Source organism: Nannobrachium achirus (genome assembly GCF_963921795.1).
Source record: "Nannobrachium achirus genome assembly, chromosome: 24".
Classification (NCBI taxonomy): Eukaryota; Metazoa; Chordata; class Actinopteri; order Myctophiformes; family Myctophidae; genus Nannobrachium; species Nannobrachium achirus.
Window position 1 is genome coordinate 39,211,976 of NC_137831.1, and position 22,740 is coordinate 39,234,715.

Sequence of the window (22,740 nt, forward strand, 5' to 3'; positions counted from 1 at the left end):
TGTACAGAAAGAGTTAAAATTATGCTTCTATGTGGCCACACCCAAATAATAAAGAAATTCGGTTCATTCGGTATGGGCTGTTCGGTTCGGTACAGGGCCATTCGGTTCGGTATACCGGTTCGGTTCAGTATTGTGGCACCCCTAATGCGCACACACACACACACACACACACACACACACACACACACACACACACATGCGATGCATTGTGAGCTTGTAGATCTGATATTTTTTTGGCAAAGACATTTGATAGAGAGGGGAAAAAGACTGTATCAAGTACGTATATTATAAGTACCTTTTACCAATTATAGAGGGTTTAAGTGGTACCGGATATGCAGCTCGGCAAATAAAAGGTGAATTGATCCCAGTGCATGACGGAGGACGATATCACGATAAATTAAATCAAAGGGCAGTCCGTCCATACAGTCTCCGACCACCGAACTTTTCGTCAGAAAGGTACGGTTCAACTACAAAATGACGCCACTCGCAACTTCTGAAAAGGATTTGCCCGAATTTGAGTTTGGAAAGCTGCACTTTCCGACGAAAAGTTTGGTTGTCGGACGTCGGAGACGGTATGGACTGCCCCTAATGCTTTTCAGAAGTTCGAGTAACGCCATTTTGTAGTTTCCGATGAAGGGTTCGGTGGTCGGAGACGGTATGGGCTGCCCTTAAATAAGAAATAGCTACCCCTACACACACCCCCTGTTTCCTGACGAATCACACCCAGTGTGAAGTGAGCGGTGCATTTTATGACTTCATTTCATTAAGCGTCCCGCGAAGCTTGGCCAGTGAGCCAAGTGTGGGACATACATACGTACAGACAGACAAAGCCAGATGTAGGAGCGGTTAGCACCACTCAAGAACAACTGTATACAAGCATATACAAGCTTTACCATCAAAGACGGCTTCTTCAAACGTCACCGTCCCGTGACGTGGCACCTGTGGCGTGACCTGTTGCATTTCGGAGCCGGTACCGAGATCTCGAGTTCTTTCCGCGGCCCCGGGGTCCCCATCCGGAAATCAATGGGGTTAAATGTATTGTAATCAAATTATTGTCTTACGAATGCAACAAAAAACATAAACTATTATTGAACTCAAGTCTCCATGGCGTGAGTAATCGATAGGAAAAAAAAAGTCATTTTGGGGGTGAACTACTCCTTTATGGTTTGGTTTAGGTGCTACCTCCCGTATCGTCGGCAGGTTAAAATTTCACCTGCGTGGGGCGCCCGCTGGCCTGGTGGTCAAGGCGCGTACCACATACTAGGCTATGATGCCTGCTGGCGTCGCCGGTTCGATTCCCGATCCGGACGACCTTTGCCACGTCATTCCCCATCTCTCTCCCCATTTCCTGTCAGTCTACTGTCCTATCAATGAAGGCATAAAAAGCCCAAAAACAAATCTTAAAAAAAATAAAAAAATAAAAGAAAATCACCTGCGTCACCTCCATGGTGCCGCGCCACGAGCCGGGGACGTTTGAAGAAGCCGCTGTCCCTCAACTTTACACTGGTCACAACTGCGACGATGACAACCTTGCCATGCTTCATCCATGCCTCTGTTATCTGTCTCCAGGTCAGTATGTGCAGGCCTTCCGCACGCACCCCAAGAACCCCCTCCACAGCCTGTATGTGGGCATCACCTTCTTCCACATGGCTTCACAGAAGTTTGTAGCCAAACGACATCCACTGCTAGTGCAGGTAGGGTGTGTGTGTGTGTGTGTGTGTGTGTGTGTGTGTGTGTGTGTGTGTGTGTGTGTGTGTGTGTGTGTGTGTGTGTGTGTGTGTGTGTGTGTGTGTGTGTGTGTGTGTGTGTGTGTGTGTGTGTGTGTGTGTGTGTGGGCACGTGAGAGATTATTTTGCAGCAGTGCGGCTGACAATGATCCACTTGAAATCTGTAATAGGCCATAGTACAGTAGTGGGTGTGGTTTTCTGGTGCCACTCATAGAGATTTACAAAGATATTTATATACATTATTTATACTAGTAAGACGCCTAAGGGCGACAAGCGGCTTGGCCGTCTGGCCAGTGATGTATATCGGACCAGTTACCCATATATGGGGACACCTGGTACCCATATATGGAGATCCATGTACTGTATATGGAGATATGCTGTGAGACCCCAAACATGCTTACTCAGTTATTCGTTATGTGAAAGTCCTATGACATCTGACATCATACATACAATCCCTTTTACCGGTATGCCCATATTATGGAGATCCATGCAGTAGAACCAGCCACACAGATATGGGCATCTTCCTCCATATATATATGGGCATAAATGGGCATATATATGGGCATTCCCATATGAAGTCCTGTTAGATATGGGCTTAATATTGATGACATATATGGGCATAAAAGGGATTCTGTTAGTGTGGTTCCTCTGACATCACAGCGATGTGTCAGGGGAACCACAGTGTCAGGCGTTACCCGTACGTACGGACAAGCAGTGACGGTTCTGATAGTAAACGGCGGCTAAACATCGTGTGTGTGTGTGTGTGTGTGTGTGTGTGTGTGTGTGCGTGTGCGTGTGCGTGTGCGTGCGTGTGTGTGTGTGTGTGCGTGTGCGTGTGTGTGCGTGCGTCAGGGTTTCTCCTTCCTGTGGCGGTACGTGGAGTTGCGTGGAGAATGCCAGGAGAGCATGTACAACCTGGCCAGAGCTCTGCATCAGGTGGGCCTGACGCACCTGGCTATACACTACTACCAGAAAGCTCTGAGTCTACCGGCACCCACACTGGAGGTACGCACGCACGCACACGCGTCGCACGCACACATGCACACACATTTCTGTCAACATAAACCTAATCACCTAAATCTGTTACGGTGCATTCACTCTGAGGTGCTCGGGTGGTGCAGTGGTAAAGTTCTGCATTGTACTGTGGTAAATGGTAAATGGTGCATTTATATAGCGCTTTTATCCAAAGCGCTTTACAGAGATTGTGCATTACATTCACCCATTCACGCACACATTCATACACCGGTGGCGGAGGAAACCATGCAAGGCACCAACCTGCTCACCGGGAGCAATGTGGGTTCAGAGTCTTGCCCAAGGACCCTTCGACATTAACTCAGGGGGAGTCCGGATTCGAACTGGGAACCCTTCGTGCTCTAATAATGGTTTCTCTACCCCTGAGCTACTGTGCTCTATCTGTCTGTCATTTAATGTTTTTTTCTTTTAATGGATCTTAATTTTAAACAAGTCATAGGCTTATTTTGGTTTATCCTTTTAATTGACCGTGTACCAGTGAACTGTACTGTCATGAAACTGTACGTTCTCCTATGCCAAACTTCTAATAAGGTTTTCAATCACAGGAGAGCAAGTGCTGGATGAAATGGCCCATAAAGCGGAGAGCACATTGAAACGGAAGCTTTAACCAGAGGAGCGTCTGCTGATACTAACCACGAGATTCCTTGTTTTATTTTTTTTTTTTCTCCTTCTTTACATTTAAGCAGCCACCACTACCGCTAGCAATCAGCTGACTCTGATCATCATCAATAGCAACGCAGTGTGTTTCTAATTGTGAACAGTCTGAATACTGAGTCAAGTACACACGCAGTAAACTCCTCAGTGGACTGAGAGTGCAAAAAAAGAAAAAGAAATGTTGGACCGTTTATCTGTCAAAAGGACACTTTACATTTTTATTGTGCTGTGTACCCTAATTATTTTCGGTGGCACAAATAACTTGATAACATCTCAATAATGTACTAACTAGAACAATAATCGCATCTGGGCTGAGTTTCGTGGTAGCTAAACATGATCAAATACCTGAGCCATCTGCAGTTTGAGAAGACACTAATTACTAGTTACCAACACGCTCAAAGTCATTATTATTCTCCGTTTCCGCGACGGCGTCGCGTGCACAGAACGGCCGAGAACAGCAGACCTCCAAGCTCACATCGCATCCGCAACGAGCTGTGATGAGCTTGTACTGTTATCGTGCTCAATGCTGTTGCGGGGTTGTGTGTGGAGCGTCTTCTCCTCTTCTCTCTCTCTCTGTCTCTTATCTTATGAAAACTATCCACATCTTTCCAACGTCCCATCGTGCATTGCGCAGAAGTTTCACAGAGCTTCCGCAGCCGAGTGTATCTACAAGCTCACAACGGTTGCATCTGCGACGCGACGTGAGCTTGTATGTCTGCTGTTAACCGGAAGTGTGGTGCAAAAGATTCTCCAGTAAATTAAATAAAAATAAATAAAGAGGTGGATAAATAATGTGTCTCACTTGACTGGAAAAATAGCGCCTGTCCGGCTGCTTATTTCATGACCTATCTTCCAAGAATCGCATTTTATCAGTAAATGGAAACAGGACAAAATGTGCATGTTCTTTTTTCGACTTAATGATATAAATTTGCTTCCTAATTCGAATAAGCTTTATGGAAACGCAACGCGTGTCTCTTTTTTCTCCAGGGTATCTCTCGTGACCAGGTGGATCTGAGCGGGGAGATTGCCTTCAACCTGTCCCTCATCTACCGGGCCAGTGGCAACACAGAAATGGCCCGGCAACTTATCCAAACCCACTGCATCATATAAGCCAAGGGGTTTTCAAAGTGGGTGACGTGGGGCACCCTGGGGTGCCGTGACAGCAGTCCAGGGGTGCCGCGAGATAATGTGATCATATTTGGAATTTATTTGGACACAAAATATTATTTGGTATAATTTTAAACTTGAAGTACAAAGTTATTTTCAGTCAGTTCTAACCAAAATGGCTATTATCTCAACGTTTTCCTCGCAACATAATCACTAAAATATCGTCACTGTCGGGCAGAAACCTACTATCTCCAAGTTTCGTTTGGTAAAGCAAAGCCCTGCTTTCATCATACAAGACTGTCGCACAAAACTAGTGAAAACAGCCGATCTACAAGCACACAGTGCTTGTAGATCTGCTGTTTTCACTAGTTTAGTACATTTTATAGATGGTAAATACAAAACGAACGGTTTTGGACATACAAGGTTTCCACCCGACAATGACGATATGCTATAAATATAAGGTGCTGGGAGTGAAAATTATAATGTAGGGGTGCCTTGGATTAAAATCACACTCGTGTGAACTGAGCGGTGGTGTGTGTGTGTGTGTGTGTGTGTGTGTGTGTGTGTGTGTGTGTGTGTGTGTGTGTGTGTGTGTGTGTGTGTGTGTGTGTGTGTGTGCCCCCTGTGTGTGTGTGTGTGTGTGTGTGTGTGTGTGTGTGTGTGTGTGTGTGTGTGTGCCCCCTGTGTGTGTTTGTGTGTGAGTGTGCCTGGCCTATGCCTGGCCTATCCTGAACAACAGCGCCCCTCCCTTAACATGTGTGGTCAGAAAAGGTTACTGCAGGCTACATACCCACAGACAGACAGACAGACAGACAGACAGACCCACACACACGGCCACGTATAGGAGCGTTGTGACCACCGCTCAAAAAAATATTTATGGGGTGCCCTGAGACAAAAAGGTTTGGGAACCCCTGATATAAGCACACTGATGCCATTACAGTCCTACTGTACAATCATATTTTACAGTGTTAAAACAAATGTGAACACGTGGATTCTCTTTTTTTCTTTCTCAGTTATTAGGGAGTGTTATTTCTTGAAATAGAATAACAAATGAAGAGTCAGTTATATGTTGAATGAAGGGTGCTTTCATTGTGTGAGAGCCAATTTATTTCTTTTTTCTTTTTAGAAAAAAAAATCAATCTACTTCTTGAAATATAATATGGCATGGTTTACCGAGCCTCAATCGATCAGTGTCAAAAGGGATGCTTTTCCGGTATGTTTCAATGGTATAACGTTACAATTAATAGCAACGTGTAATGTTTTGATACCCGACCCAACCACACATATTAATCTTAACTCAGAGATTGTACAAAACAAAGTTTTATTTTTTTGGTTACAGAATGTACATTTTGTGTATATTTTTCTCAAGTCAATAAATAACTGGAGTTTTGAACAGATGCAACTGAGATTTGTGTTCCATGTTGTCAGGGGCGTCACAAGGGGGGGAAAGTGGGACTGAGTTACTAGGGCCCAAGGTGGAGGGGCCTGGAATTATTTTATACTTTAGCTATTGAAAGAAATAGCAGATTTACAAGCTCACAACTGAGTTACTAGGGCCCAAGGTGGAGGGGCCTGGAATTATTTTATACTTTAGCTATTGAAAGAAATAGCAGATTTACAAGCTCACAGCTAGATTTGCAAGCTTTATAGATCTGCTATTTTTGAAAAGTCATGAAAATATGTGCAAATCTTTGGATATAGGCTATGTATTTTTAAGCAAACATTTTGTAACTCAAATTTTGCTTCTGGGGCGTCCCTGGAACTAAATATTTTGAGATCGGGGTCCGTGGCCAAATACATGTCATTTTGGGGGTCCTTCACATGAAAGAGTTTGAGCACCACTGACATAGAAACATAAATTAGTTTAAAAAAAAGAAACCTTAGAAGGACTTGAAATATTCAAAGATTGCACAAATGTTCACGATTTTTCAAAAATAGCAGATCTACAAGCTCGCAGCCGCGCTGTTACCTTGTATATCTGCTATTTTTCAATAGTTAAAGCACAAAATAATGTGTTCCCAGTTCATGGGGGGCCTGGAGTGAATCCTTGTACCCAGGGCCCAGAATTAGATTTGACACCCCTGCCCTGCATGTTGTGATTGCTGGATGGACGGACAGACAGACAGACAGACAGACAGACAGACAGACAGACAGACAGACAGACAGACAGAAAGGCGTGCCATGAATGTATTGATGGCATGGACAAGTTGCTTTCTTTTGTTGTCAAGTGGATTGAGATGTCGGGATTATTTGCTTAATCCCGCATAACTCTCTCCTCTCATGATATCAAGCAGTCTGCTGTCATCATCTTTACACTACAGGCTTTGACAGAGTGGGGGCAGTATTGTAACCCTGTCATCCGCAGCAACATATGGGGGTCTGATCGTGGGGAGTCACACATGATAATATCAGCCTACATCATCAAGGCAGTGTTGTTGTTTTTATTGAAGTTCATAACCATCGCAAATGCCGGCAAACAAGGGATTAAAAAAAACACATAGATTTGTACTATTTTGTGAATCGGTTAATTGTGTTTTCTTTTCACTGTGGACTGGAGGACGCCCAGGTTTGTGTATGTTATAGTACACACACACACACACACACACACACACACACACACACAGGTCGGTGGCAGCGGAAACATGGTAACGGGCAAGACGGATGTGAAGTCGCCTCCCCTCCGCCTAAATAAATAAGAGATGAACGCTATTTCTGTCTGGCAACCACCAGCAGTCTATCGAATAGAATCGCCGATTTTTAGATAAGCTGCCTGCATGATGATGGCGACCATCAGAAGGAAAACGCCATAAAAAAAGAAATACAAATCCATCGTAAAAGAATAATAATGGTATAATGCGAAACCCCCCCGACACCGCCTTGACGCGCAGCAGCGGCGGCTGGAGGATCAGCGAAGGCAGCAGCAGCGGGACGAGGGGCGCCGCGATCCCCGCCACGGAGCCCCGGAGCCCGGCTTGGATCAGGAGGAGACGTGGGGCACCACCACGGCCCGTGATGTGGTCCAACACCACCGCCATCAGACATCAGACTCCCAGCCAGCAGCAGACAGCCAGACGACAGCTCGATCATTGTCACAGAAGGGATTGTAACGAAGAAACAAGTGGTCGCTGCGTAAACATTGCAGCCCAATCCTCTGTGATCTGATCTCTACATAGATTTTCTTTTATGGTAAGTGAGCGGTGGTGTAAAGTAACTAAGTAGATTTACTTAAGTATACTGTACAATTTTGGGTGCCATATGGCATTAGTCCGAAGGTTAATTAGTCCGAATTTGTTGAGAATACTATGCCTATATAACTCTAACCCTAACCTTAACCTCAGTAACCCTAATTAAATTCGGACCAATGAACCTTCGGACTTATGGGCAGTCCTCCAATTATTTTTGAGGTATTTGTACTTTACTTGAGTATTTTCAATTTCCAATATTTGTAATTCTACTCCACTATATCATTTTGGATCCAAATAATAGTGCTTTTACTCCACTACATTGATTTGAAAACTTGTAACTTACTAGTTACTTTGCAGATATAAATTATAACATCATAAAACATAAAACATTAACCATGTTAGCCCTCTTTTATAATTGGCTATTTGAAAATAGCCGATCTACAAGCTCACAACTCTGCTATCTTCAAACATTTCGTACTTTTACTTTTGGTACTTAATTACATTTTGATGCCAATACTTTCGTACTTTAACTCATACTTGTACTTTTGTACTTTTACAAATGTACTTTTACGTACATTTTGAATTCTGGACTTTTACTTGTAACGGAGTATTGCTACATTGCAGTATTGATACTTTTACTCAAGTAAAAAATTAGAGTACTTTATCCACCACTGTAAGTGCGATGGAGCCTACTTATTTAATGCAATGCCTAATTTATATTTGGCTTATTGTTGTCATTACGAGACGCATATGGTTTCGCCAGTCTTTGTATTTGCACTAGTACCGTTACTTGATCGGTTGACAGCTGCCAATGGGCATAATGTGGCACATTGTCAAAGCCTACATAATTACTACTTCAATGTGTGTTTATTTAATATTTGTGTTACTTTACTGCATTGTTGCATTTGTATAGCAGCATCAACAGCTCCTGTTTTGTGTTTGCCAAGCTCTCAGTCAGTGCTGTACTTGAATCTGTAAGTGAAATAGCTTTTATCAATTATTGAAAGAAAAGCCTTTTGGTCAGGTCTCCTAGAACCTGCTCACCCATTTGTTTGTTCCATTTTGTACACTCCGAGTTACATATCTTTCTGTAAGGGTCCGTTTGGTTCCTGTGTAGTGTAACTATCAATAATGTTGCTATGGGGACTCACTGGAGCCCCTCAAGGGCCCCTGGCTGGGAAGCAGGTCCTATAGACAGGTTTCTGGTCCACATTACACTGATAAAACTAGATGCGTGCGCAGGGTCCGTACCAAAATTAGCCAATCAAACCAGCGCTCCCCAAAACAACAGGTTTGGGGATTGGACGGAATTGATTACATGATACAGTCAGCTGTGCATTTAGTCTCAATGTTTGTAAACAAGAAACCCGTCTACAGTATACCAACAAATTGACAGAGAAATTTGATTTGATTTTTTTTTTATAGCGAACTAAATCGATTAATCTTATTAGCTACTTACTTAAACCAGTAAAACTGCAAAATGGTTAAAATAGCGTTGAGATTCAAATTTAAGACTATTTTTGAAGCGGTGAAAGCCGCTTCCAAGTTGTGGCTTTGTCTGTCCCGTACCTGTCCCGTGCCTCTCTGCGCTGTGATTGGTTAGTTTTGTCTGTCCCGTACATGTCCCGTGCATGTCCAGAATGAAGCATTGAGGATTGGCCAAGCTTCACATGACAATTTGGCTCTCCAGACAAAATCATTCATTCATTCAGAACTAGAACGAAAGCACATAGAAAGTATAGATCACAGAATGTATAGATCTAGAACACATAGAATACAAATTCACCGCTTCACTTCGAACCGAGGTTTGATTTTTTTGCCAGACCCATGAAATGGGTAGGCCTACATAAGCAAATGTCGGTCCGGGTTTTCTATATAAAGGGTATATATGATGATGACATGATGATGACATGCCTACAAAAGGCATGATGTCATAAATGATGATGACAGACAGGGGGTCTGGCACAACCAGGTTGACCTGGTCTAGTTTTAATATATATGTATATAGCCTACATTTTTAGCAGTCGGACTCGTTTCCCTTTATCAGTCACTATATTATTGTGCTGGTGTGTTTCCTTGCAGAAAGACCTGGCTGTATTTTAATTCTGTTCATGTTGACATTCTTCCCTTGGAGGGACTTTTTGTCAGGGGGAGCTGCATGGTCAGAGCTCTTAATTGCTCCCTTTGTACTTCAACGTGGTTGTGCACTGAGGTAATTGATTGGGCCATAAAAGTGTCAAGCGCTCGTTAGTGATCTCTCTTATCAATGGAAGCATCAGAGACAACTACCTGTTTGATGCCTGTCATAGAGGGGAGGAGGGGGGAATGTGTTTGTATACACACAGACTTGCCTAGTTCCCATTTAGGTAGCCCATATTCTGAATACCAGACTTGTACTTGTAACAGACACGTGTTCCATCACTGCGCGCAACCACCAGATCTTTCTTCCCCAAGGCTCCATACAGGGGTGTCACAAGGGGGGGAAAGTGGGACTGAGTTACTAGGGCCCAAGGTGGAGGGGCCTGGAATTATTTTATACTTTAGCTATTGAAAAATAGCAGATATACAAGGTCACAGCGTGGCACCGAGTGCAGCGCTGCGAGCTTGTAAATCTGCTATTTTTGAAAAGTCGTGAAAATGTATGCAAATCTTTGAATATATGTACATTTTAAGCGAACATTTGTAACTAAAATTTTGCTTCTGGGGGGTCCCTGGAACTAAATATTTTGAGATGGGGTTCCGTGGCCAAATACATATCATTTTGGGGGTCCTTCACATGAAAATGTTTGAGCACCACTGACATAGAAACTTAGGAGGATTTGAAGTATTCAAAGAAGTTGCAGAGCTTGTATATCTGCTATTTTTCGATAGTTAAGAGCACAAAATGTGAGTGAATCCTTGCACCCAGGGCCCAGAATTTGGTGCGACACCCCTGGCTCCATACACCAGAGGAGGTGAAGACAGGACAGTGATCTTTAACATAATTCCAGCTGGAGTCGGGATGTAATCTCCTTCCAGAGTGTTTCCTCCGTTAATGGTCCCAGGCAGGATGCATGCTGATGATCAATCTCTACACAATAGTTTACCATATCCACAGGGCCATTGTGAGGTCATATCAAATTTAGTACTGGTGGTTGGGAACGTGGGCAGACATAATTGTAGTTTATTCCTCTTTGTTTTCCCCTTGCAAAACTGCAATTAAGCGGCAGGTAATTGTAGATGTATTCCTCCTCGTTATTTCCCTTGGGAAAACTGTAATTAAGATGTTGAATTTGGGATTTGTTTGCCCCGGATGTAGTGGAGTCGCGTTTCGCATAAACCTGTCCACGATGAAAATCAATACAGATCCTTGATAGGCCCACACATCTGTGCATAAGGGACTGGAGCCATATGAAAGCTTCAGGATACTATAAGCCAGGGGTCTTCATCGTTTTCAGGCCAAGGACCCCTTAGCTGAGAGACGGATGAAGCAAGGGACCCCCTCTACATGTTGCATAAAACTGTGTTGCAGATTGTCATCGATTTCGTAGGTAGATTCATAGACTTGTTCGACAGCACGTTCGTCATCAGTCGATGTTAGATTTGTGTTTGTTTGTTTTTTCCAGACATTTAATCACTTAAATTGTTGATACTTTGTAAATTTGACCTTTCACTCGGTAATTGGTCTGCTCTTTTTTTACCTCCACACCCGGCCTATTTGCCGAAAATAGCCGATCTTCAAGCTCTCAGCGCCTCGCAGCGCGAGACGTTGAGAGCTTGTAGATCTGCTATTTTAGGCCAAAGTTCTCCTCAGAATAGGGAATGCAAGGGTTCAAGTTGTTAATCTAAAATAATTATCCCTTCACACAAATATGTGGCGGCCCCCCTGTAGTAACTCTGAGGACCCAATAGGGGTCCCAGACCCCCTGTTGAAGACCCCTGCTACAAGCAATGGTTTACTGTTGAGTGGTTGTTCACTGATTGAATGACTAATTACAGTTATAATCAGTGGAAGAGCCATTTGCAGGGATGAACAGACAGCCAATTTTCCTGCTAATTCTCCCAGGAAACAGCAGATTTTAACACTAGCAGGTAATAAGCAGTGACAGCGGTTCCTAATCCATTACTTCAGCTCCGCTCTCTGTGTTGGACGTCCAATGACAATGTCTAATGCCAGCCCAAATGTCACATGGTTTCTCTTAGACCATACATGGGCAATGCGGCCCGCTGGTTAATACCGGAATACTGTGATTTCAGCTGTTACAATTCCAAACATGACTTGCTTTAATTCCATCAGTCTATATTAGTAGCTTAATGACTGGTATAGTAGTATTAAATGTATTTTCTTTTTATGTCCAATGTAGGTATTTGTATTTAGGTTCATAAAGTTAACATGAGTATATAACTAAATGTGTTTGAAATTAAATCAAAATGTTACATTTCAGGATTCTAATTAAAAAATAACAAAACATAATTCAGGATTCCAATTCAAAAGAAGCAAAAATAGCCGATCTACAAGCTCATAACGCATCGCAGCGCGATGCGTTTTGAGCTTGTAGATCTGCTATTTTTGCTTCTATTGTATGAGATACTAGAATGACAAAGTAGGACGTAGCAATATGCAATGTGGCCCTCTGGAGTGAAGGTGGAAATATAGTGGCCCTCGCCATCATCAAAGTTGCCCACCCCTGTCCACTATTTATCTGTGGGAGAGTATTTTTTGCAGGTCTTTAAGTCCGGGTGTATCAAAAAAGCCACTGGGTTAAGCACTGTTGGTCCGACCAGTTTAACATTGACCAGCGTCGGCAGGTTAGCATTCACCAGGTTAGCATTCACCAGCGTTCGTTTTCCTGAGGTTAGGGTTAAGGTTAGGTTTAGGTGTATATTCGTCCCACAGACTTTCGCCACCTCCGCGCAGCCAATCACAAGCTTCCGCTGCCTTAACCCAGTTGCTTTTTTGATACACTCGGATTGAACGACCTGCAAAAAACACTCTGTATCTCAAAGTGGGGTCCGGGGTCCTTGAGGGTGTCCCAGGGGGTCGCCAGCTAACTCATTGATTGAACCATGGACCCTTGCAGGTCTGTAACTCTGACAGTTTACCAAATGGACCCTACCATTTGTACACTGCCAGATGTATGTTGGCCCTTGGCCCAATGTATACCAAACTAAGGGTCCTTAAACAATAATAATCTGTCTCTATTAGTTTGTCATTGGGTGCAGCCACTAGCTTCTCCTTGGATGAGTGACAATTACATGACGATTAATTGTCACTCAAATAATTGCGATTAACAATTTAATTGTGTTTTTGTCGTTGACAATAACATTTCTGTTTGGCTTTTAGGCTTTGAAGTTGCACATGGTCGATATGATATGCAAATAGCCGATCCACAAGCTCACAACGCGTCGCGATGCAACGCGTTGTGAGCTTGTGGATCGGCTATTTCCACTATTTTTTACTTTGAAAAAAATATATGGACATTTTTCAACATGGAAACGATTATGACGATTATGTCAAATAATCACGGTTATGTCAAATAATTGTGATTAGACGATTATGTAACAATTGTGACGGCCCTATCCCTGGATACATTTCCCCTTACACCTGACACAAGGCTAATACTGCCGTGAATCCAGCCGTCGTCATTGTAGCAGAGCATGATATTGTGTGCCCGTGAGGTTGGAGCCGCTCTTACAGTGGCACACAGGAATGTGGTGGGTGGGTGCGTTGGGGACAGGAAAGCTGTCGTCTCTGACAGGACAGCCTCATTGTTCTCTGATCACGCTACGGCTATTTCTGCCTGGAATGCGTGTGCAGGGACGTGCTGGGCCCCTGATTCAGCCCGGGAAAGAGTTGTATAGAGGCCCTCATTGCGCGCTATAGAGAGGGATCTCTCTCTATAGCGCTGCTGCTAGTGCTACTACTCAAAGATTTGCCATTTCAGATCATGACAAGTGACAAGCCAGTGGGCCAATTACATGAGTTATATTTCATCGTTGTCGGGTGGAAACCTTGTATGTCCAAAACCGTTTGTTTTGTATTTATCATTTAAAAAATGATTTAAACAACGCGAGGCGTTGTGTGCTTGTAGATCTGCTGTTTTCACTACTTTTGTGCGACGGCCTTGTATGATGAAGCAGGGCTTCATGTGCGAAAAATTACAAATGTACACATTTGAAACTTGGAGATACGAGGTTTCTGCCCCACAGTGACAATTTACTTTGTTGGCCGTCCAGGCCCCAAAATGGAATGAAGGCTGACGTTTTATTTTTAATTTTGTCCTAATGGCTGACCTGGACCGGCCGGGAATGAACCGGCCGTTCGGGAGTTGTCCCGCTTTTCCCAATGGCCAGCACGTCCCTGTGCGTGTGTGTGTGTGGCATGTATCAAAACAACATCCCGCTTCCAGCAGTGGAAGCTTGTGATTGGCTGAACCGGAGGTAGGGAGCGCTCCGTTGTGTTCGCCTGGATGGTGCAGAGGTGCCGAGCGCTCACTCGTGTATAGGTTATAGGTAATTTAATAGGCCTACATGCGATGTTTCATAACATATAACACAAGAAATTATCAAGTATTCTACTTAATAATTGGGACTTACAAGAACCATTATCATAGTTATAATAGACCTACATTTACAGTAGTTTAGGCATTTTAGTTTGATAAGGTTTTGTGTGCAGAACAATTTGTCCTTGTTATTCGACTATTTTTACTTTAATTATAATTAAAGACACTTCATAGTGAATTAGTGATTATAATTAATAGCCACTAGCCATGTTTCCATAAACCTATTCGAATTAGGGAAGCGAATTATCAGAAATACGCATTAAGAGTAAGACAAAGCGAATTTAGCCCGTTTCCATTAAACTGGTGAAATGCGATTCTTGGGAGATCCTGCCTGGGTCCGTCTAACCGACGTGCTGTAAACACTTCCCGCGGGTTTGCACACAGTGCACATACAGATGGGATGGGGCTGATATTTTCAGACCGAGAGACGTGAGGACACTGCTGTGACTCGCTGCACATGCACGCATCCCGACCCAGAGCCGGTCGCGACGCACCGTCGCGGAGAAAGTGCGGCCGGCGGGAGCACAGAGCAAGCGACCCCGGCCGGGGCGCCCCGATCGGGGGGTGCCCGCGAGCCGAGGCGGCCGCCCCGCCGCCCGGTTGAGTCCTCCAGGCAGACAGACTGCATCCTGCAGCATCGCAGATGCGAGCTGCTGTGTAACAACCGGTTTGTTTTGTGGGCTAACGCTATACAATGGACGTTAATTAAGCGGCGGGGGAAAGTGTTATAGGAGGACGATATGGACCAGAACGTCATATTCTATTCGCATTTATTGTCTGTTTCCATTCACTTATGCGCATTTAGTTTATTCGACGAAACCTCAAAATCCTCCTCCTCCAAGCGGATAATTTTTTTTGCGGATAATGAAAGTTTATTTGCATTTTGAAGTGTTTCCATATAAAGATTTTGCGAATAAGCCGTTAATGCGCAAAAAGTGGCTTTATGGAAACGCCACTTATGTCATGATTGTTGTTATAGCTAGATCAGATTGTGTTTATAATATAACGCCGGCGTGCCTCCGTCATCTCCACCGAAAACAAGCGCTCCGCCCCTTGTTCCATTGTTGGAACCGGGATGTTGTTTTGATACACGTGTGTGTGTGTGTGTGTGTGTGTGTGTGTGTGTGTGTGTGTGTGTGTGTGTGTGTGTGTGTGTGTGTGTGTGTGTGTGTGTGTGTGTGTGTGTGTGTGTGTGTGTGTGTGTGTGTGTGTGTGTGTGTGTGTGTGTGTGAGAGAGAGAGATTGGCTACTCCAGTGGTTCTCAACCTTTTCAGGCCGCGACCCCCGAAATAATCATATTTACACTGGGGACCCCCCACCCTGCACAAGCACTTGGATAGGCGTTGTGAGCATGTAGATCGGCGTTGTGAGCATGTAGATCGGCTATTTTACACAATGTCAGCCTCTATATTTGACAATTTGACCAATGTTTGACCAGAGGTACTAAAAAGGTCTTTAAAGTCCTTAAATTGCCACTTTAGAAATGTGCAGATACCCTCTATACACTTAACCTTTATGTTGGTTTGTTTACTGTTGAGTGAGAAAACAATGTTAGCATTCAGCTAACAACATCTGGGGACCCCCCAAAATAATTTGGGTACCCCTCTGGGGGTCCCGACCCACAGGTTGAGAACCACTTGTCTACTCTACCACCATGCGTTAACATTATTCAGTTATTATGCAGCATAATGTTTAGTGGATTCAAAAGTATAATTGCTTGTATTGGACTAGTACTGCATTCAGATGTATGGATGGAAATGGGGGCAAATTTGAGGCAAATTGTTAGCCAGCCTCATATTGTGCATTCAATCACTCGTTCCTTCCCACAATATAAGTCTGGACTTTGGGCTATAGGCAGCTTGAAAAGTGGGCGGGAGTACTTGCCTTGACAGACAGACTCCTCTAACCAATCAGCGTAGCAAAACACCTCTCAGCTAGTCGGAAGAACGGCAAACAAACACGTCTTTTCGGCCGATGAACTCCGCTAGCGCATACTCCTGTTCCTTTTTAATTGTTGTAATTGATTCCAACTCTGAAATAACTTTTCACTTATTGCTTGTTTTATTGTTTCAGCCGTTAACTGTTACACTTGTTGCATCGAGGGCAGCCATGTTGTTTTGAAATTGCTGCAGCAAGCATCTACGTCACCATCAGGGGAAGCTTTTCACTTGTTGTGCGGACAGCAGTTGAAATGCAGTCACCGAGTATGAGAAGTTGGCCCCGATCATTTTCTGATCGGGGCCAACTTCTCATACTCGGTGCCTATCTGCTGAAGTCCAGACCTCATACTGTGGGAAGGAGGAATGAGTGAACACAGTATGCGGGATGGCCCGCCAGGCTAGCAATTTATACTGATTACAACATTAAGAAACCCAAGAGTAGTGCAGATAATGGTGCCATGTATTGAGAAATGAACAAAGAAAATGCAATGACAATAATTCAGCATTTATTCAATACCCAAATCAAAGGCTCAATTCCATTAGAAGCTTAGTCCAATCCTCCTTGAGGTAGTCTAGTCAGTCAATTGTCAATGGTCAGAGTCAGGGGGCAATGTGAGGGGCAGTGGAGGTGTTTCAGAATTTGGGGAAGTGGGTGTAGTGGTGCCCTGCTCAGGGTTCCCACGGTCATGAAATTCCTGGAAATATTTTGAAATTAGAAAAATATTTTCCAGTACTGGAAAAGTTTTGGAATTGATCAAGGGTCCTGGAAGGTCCTGGAAAAAATAGCTATGCATTGTCTTTGGTTATTGATTTTGTTAATACCTCTGAAATGACTAATTAAACATTGGCCAAATTGTCAAATATTAGAGGCAGAAATTGTGAAAATAGCAGATCTACATGCTCACAACGCCTCGCAACGCAAGGCGCTTCTCAACGCTTAGTGCTCGCTAATTCAAATATGATTATTTTGGGGGTCACGGCCTGAAAAGGTTGAGAACCACTGGCATACACTACCTGTCTTTGGGCATTGCACATAGGAGTAAGCGACTCGTTATTGAGCTGAATTATTGTTATATAGTCCTGGAAATCGGGTTAAATATTCTGGGAAAGCTTTGGAAATTAATTGATAAAGATGTGTGGCTGCTGCTGCAGTTGTTTTGGCCATCGGCCCTGGCAGGGGTCACTCTGATTAGCTTACCCATCATGTTCATCTTCTTTTCATGGCATGAATGTAGAAAGGCCAAATGAATACAAAACAAAACAATATACATTATTTGAACCTCATGTCACCCACCAATTCAATTTCAGTCAGTTTCAAACGGCAGGTTCAATCAGGTGTGGGTACTAGTGGAAATCTAAAAACCTACATTAGAAACAGTTTTTGTTATATTAGTCAATAATGCATAAGTTGGTAGAATTTGGAATGTGATTATTGCACAGACCTGCATCATGCAGTTTAATGTAAGGTTTCACCCCGTCTGTGCACCCAAAGTCTAAATCATGCAATGTGAAAACCTCAGTCATTACATGATAATGATCTTTCCACTCTGCTGACAGAGGAGAATCACCATTCACCATAGTTTAAAGGAATAGTTCACCCCCAAAATGACCTTTTTCCTATTGATTACTCATATCATGGAGACTTGAGTTCAATAATATTTTTAGTTTTTTGTCGCATTCCTAAGACAATAATTTGATTACAATAAATATACCCCCATTGATTCCGGATGGGGACCCAAATGCATTTGGGTGGGGTCCCCATCTGGAATCAATGGGTTGGTTCCAGGTGGTCCCCGGCTAAATGGTGGAGAGTTGGTAATCTTTGAAATGGACCATTACGGATCCATTTGGTTTCATTTTACGCTCTCTGTCAGTCAAGAGTTTCTCTTAAGAATGCGAGAAATACTAAAAAATATTATCGAACTCAAGTCTCCATGGCATGAGGAATAGGAAAAAAAATCATTTTGGGTGTGAACTACTCCTTTAAGTTTGATTACTGACTTTCACAGAGACTAGGGCATTTCTCTCACTGTGTTGTGAAAGAATGCAATGGAGGTCTTCAATGACACAGAGTGGTGTCTTCCAGCCTCCCGTCTTGTCCAGACGCAATCTGCACCTGCTCTGGTGGTAACGGCCTAGTCTCGCGTAGCTAGACAACTATTCCACAATCTCTGAATGCTATATAGAGTCTGGAACTACACCTCCTGAATGCTATATAGAGTCTGGAACTACACCTCCTGAATGCTATATAGAGTCTGGAACTACACATCCTGAATGCTATATAGAGTCTGGAACTACACCTCCTGAATGCTATATAGAGTCTGGAACTACACCTCCTGAATGCTATATAGAGTCTGGAACTACACATCCTGAATGCTATATAAAGTCTGGAACTACACCTCCTGAATGCTATATAGAGTCTGGAACTACACCTCCTGAATGCTATATAGAGTCTGGAACTACACCTCCTGAATGCTATATAGAGTCTGGAACTACACATCCTGAATGCTATATAGAGTCTGGAACTACACCTCCTGAATGCTATATAGAGTCTGGAACTACACATCCTGAATGCTATATAGAGTCTGGAACTACACCTCCTGAACGGCGAGTAATGGAAACTGACATTACCGTTCAAGAAAATATATTTTAAAATGTCATTTCTGCTAAGCAGCAAGCTAAACATGCTTAGATGATTTTTATTTATATAATGATAGATGTGCGCGATGCGAGACGGAAACGGAAGTGAGGAGGAGGCGTCACTTCCGCTTTTACCGGTTACTCATCGTTCTTCTTCCGTTGCCCCAGACTGTATGACGGGAGCATTTGCAAATCGCGGAGTCAACAGTCTGGCCATGCGAGACTACTAACGGCCCATCTACACGAAAACAGGAGAGCCCACTTTGAAAGGCGGCATACTGTAACAGCTCATGACGTTGATAGGATAATGATGATAAGAGACAGTCAATCCTACTGCATATTGAAATGATCTGTTGGCTCTTTGTCTCGGCACCTCCCCTCACTATCTAGAGCTGTGTAGGCCTACACACGTATCTTTGCTTTTCCTGCATGCTGTGTGTTCCTGGAACCTCATACAATAATTAAATAGTTGATGCAGCATGTTGAGCATGTGTTAAGGTGGTTGCACACTGCTGCGTTTTTCGGGCCGAATATCGGAGTGAATTTCGGAGCGCGTGAATAAAAAAATCAACCTCACGTTATGTCAGTCACGTTTGCACACTGCCGCCTGTTTCGCGCACCACTCGGTCCCTTGCTCTCTCTATCTCTCTCTCTCTCCTTGCCCTGAAAAACGCATTTCGCAACGAAAAACGCAGCAGTGTGCAACCAGCTTTAGACTGTGGCAACAACAGTATATTGTTGCTGTCGAGCAGAAACCTTATCTCCTCATTTTTGTTTTGTAAATCAATGCCCTAATTTGTTATCATACAAGACAGTGTTGCAATTTAGCTATTTTTGATACCTTTGAACGTTAAAGTTGATTAATGTGGTTAAGTGTGTTTGTGGGTTACAAATATTGAACCAATGAAAAGTATTAACAATAATAATGAGTACCTGAGACGAAAAACAGTCTTAGTCCATATTATATTTATATAATAATGTTGAATATAGATTTACCAGACTCTAAACCACAAACTAGAAGTTTTTAATTTGTTAAATTCTTAATGCACTCCCCCATCATTTTGTTGTATTAGATTTTTTTTACTTAACTCATATATATTGGGAATTATAAGAGTATGTCTCCAACAGTTTGTGGAACAACGGTATAAGGCCGTGCAAGCAATATTCAGCAGACACATGGAGCAGATAACATTAAAACAGACAACTGAACAAAATGAGGGGGGAGTGCATTAACAATTTAACAGATTAAAAATGACTCGTTTGTGGTTTACAGTCTGGTAAATCAAAAAATATCTATATTAAAAAATATAGACTTAGACTGCTTTTCGTCTCAGGTACTCAAGATTGTGACTGAATAATAACTACATTAGATCCATTGGAACACATGTTAATCGTTTCCATTTCCGGAAAAGTACATACAAGGTTTCCACCCGACAGTATAACGATATGATACATGGGGTCTGGTTAGGGTTTTTATTTTTTCCTCTAGTGATGAGCATTATATTTAGCCACGGCGTCACTCTCACCAGTTATAAATAACCCTGGGATTCGCAGCTGGTGTCGGAGTACAGGCAGCGCTAAAAATATTACAATTTCAATTGCAAGAGGGATTGTTTTTTGTCACTCGCTTATTCAGGCAGGCCAAACAGTGGCCTGGGGACCACCAGTGGTCCATGCGGGGTTTCCAGGTGGTCCCCGGCTAAATGGTGGAAAGTTGAAACACGCGTGTGTACACGTCTACACGGACACGGACAAGCTGTGACATTCCTCATGGTAAACTGCGACGGCCACAATCATCGCGCAACTGTGTTTGCTGTGAAGAGCGGAAACGTGTCGTATCTCCTGAGGGAGGTGGAGGGACGCTGCCATTTACATTAGTTTCCTTATTGGATTGACTATCAACTAGGGATGGGACAATATGAAAATGTCATATCACGGATTATTGTGACAAAAGAAATCTCGATTTACGATATTATCACGATAATCAAAATCCATTACCCTGGGGCGGAACATTTGCCAAAAATTTGCAGATCTACAAGCTTGTAGATCGGCTATTTTTTGGCAAAGACATTTGATAGAGTGTGAAAAAAAGACTGTATCGAGTACGTATAAGTACCTTTTACCAATTATAGAGGGTTTAAGTGTTACCAGATAATGCAGCTCGGCAAATAAAAGGTGAATTGATCCCAGTGCATGACGGGAGGACGATATCACGATAAATGAAATCTCCACGATACGATTATCGCGAGTGTTTTTTTTATCACGATAACGATAATATCGCGTGTCGGCCCATCCCTACTATCAACTAAGCCAGAGCGTGATATCAGAGCGGCAAACCCATTCTGGTAGAGTGGTTTCCCTGACGTCACTGACATCAGAGCATGATGTCAGAGCGGCAAACTCATAGGCGCGACCGCAGTTTTCCCGGTGAACCTGAGCGCAACGGTGGGGGCGTGGGGGCGTGGGAGTGTGGGGAACACACCACTGACTATTGCCGATGATGGACAGGTTATATAGCTTCATGTATTGAGAGGAACTCTTGTTGATTTCATAAGAGACTCGTCCCCAACTGCAAGATATTTAAAAGTTATTTGGGGCCATGATGATAACCTCTTCTTCCTACTACTAGACTAAGGATTTATATTGTCTGTGTTATTGTTTACAACCACAATTATTCACATGTGGCAAGATCGCGGCTTAGAAGCCTTTTCAGAAGTTAATTTAATGTTTTCCATTTAATGATTTCCTTTATCCTCGTCTAATCTTGCGCTAAAGCAGGCAACTGTTTTCACCAGGTTTTAAGGTCTTGTTTCTCATAAGCTCGCGACCCTCCTTGCCCATCGGCCCCCACCGTTGCTCTCAGGTTCACCGGGAAAACCGCGGTCGCCTCATAGGCACGTGTACACGGACACGCTGTGGCGTTTCTCATGGTAAACTGCGACCCTCGGTCGCAATACTTGTGACAGGCCTACTTTTGTGTTGCCTACACTTGGTGGATTGACAAAGGGCATCGTCTTGTGTTGTAGGCGGCAAGTAATTGTTCCACAGAATCCTACAGAATGCACTGTATTGCGCCGTGTATAACCCCACATGAACGGCTTTTTCAGTTCGCCGTGAACTCGCGTAGGCGGCTAGACAATAACATTCAGCTGAATGTGAAGACGCAAGCACATTAAGCTCATCGGATTTGCGTTCCAGCCATTGATCTGTGACCCGAGGTTGCGCGTTTTGATGCAATGTGACGTGGTGGGGTTTGAACCTACAGTACCGGCCAGATGTGTAGGTTACACCAGTGGTTCTCAACCTTTTCAGGCTGTGACCCCCCCAATATAATCATATTTGAACTGGGGACACCGCACTCTGATAAGCAATTGGAATATAAGAGTTCAGGCTTTGTTTGACTCGGTTCCACCTATAAATATGGTGGGAAATAGACAATCTACAAGCTCACAGTGCTTCGTGTTGCGAGGTGTTGTGAGCTTGTAGATTGACTATTTTAATACTTTTTCTTCTTTTTTATATTAATGAGACGTAGCATGCGAAGCCTCAAAGTTAGTTCAGTCAGGTATACTCGAGAGGTTACACTGCATTGCCCCCACCGCCTCCCCAGCACCACCAGTAGGCTCTGCTAATTCTGTTCCCCATGGGGGGTGTTTATATCTATATATCATGGTATATCAATGGTTAATGATGTTCTTCCTCTGTGCTGCTGCTGAGCAGGCAGAAAGTATAGCAGAGCCAAACGCCAAATTAAATGTGACAACACACTTGTATTACTCATTAATAATAAACATTGTTCAATATATCGTGAGTTACCTGACTGAACTGTATTTGACAATTTGGCCAATGTTTGACCAGGTTGTATATATCACAGGTTGAGAACCACTGGGTTACACCTAGGGCTGTGAATATT

General features: G+C 43.4%; 1 protein-coding gene across 1 annotated transcript in view; it reads left to right on the forward strand.

The window, feature by feature from the left end:
• Nucleotides 1-4,739, forward strand: part of gtf3c3 (general transcription factor IIIC, polypeptide 3) — a gene marked incomplete at its 5' end in the record, with an annotated part of 52,167 nt that extends 47,428 nt beyond the window's left edge. The window contains 3 exons of the mRNA XM_080720219.1: nucleotides 1,570-1,694; nucleotides 2,580-2,732; nucleotides 4,401-4,739. Of these exons, the coding sequence (XP_080576345.1) occupies nucleotides 1,570-1,694; nucleotides 2,580-2,732; nucleotides 4,401-4,523 (401 nt within the window). The 3' untranslated portion in view covers nucleotides 4,524-4,739. The remainder of the gene's footprint in view (nucleotides 1-1,569; nucleotides 1,695-2,579; nucleotides 2,733-4,400) is intronic.
• Between the last annotated feature and the right edge of the window lie 18,001 nt (nucleotides 4,740-22,740).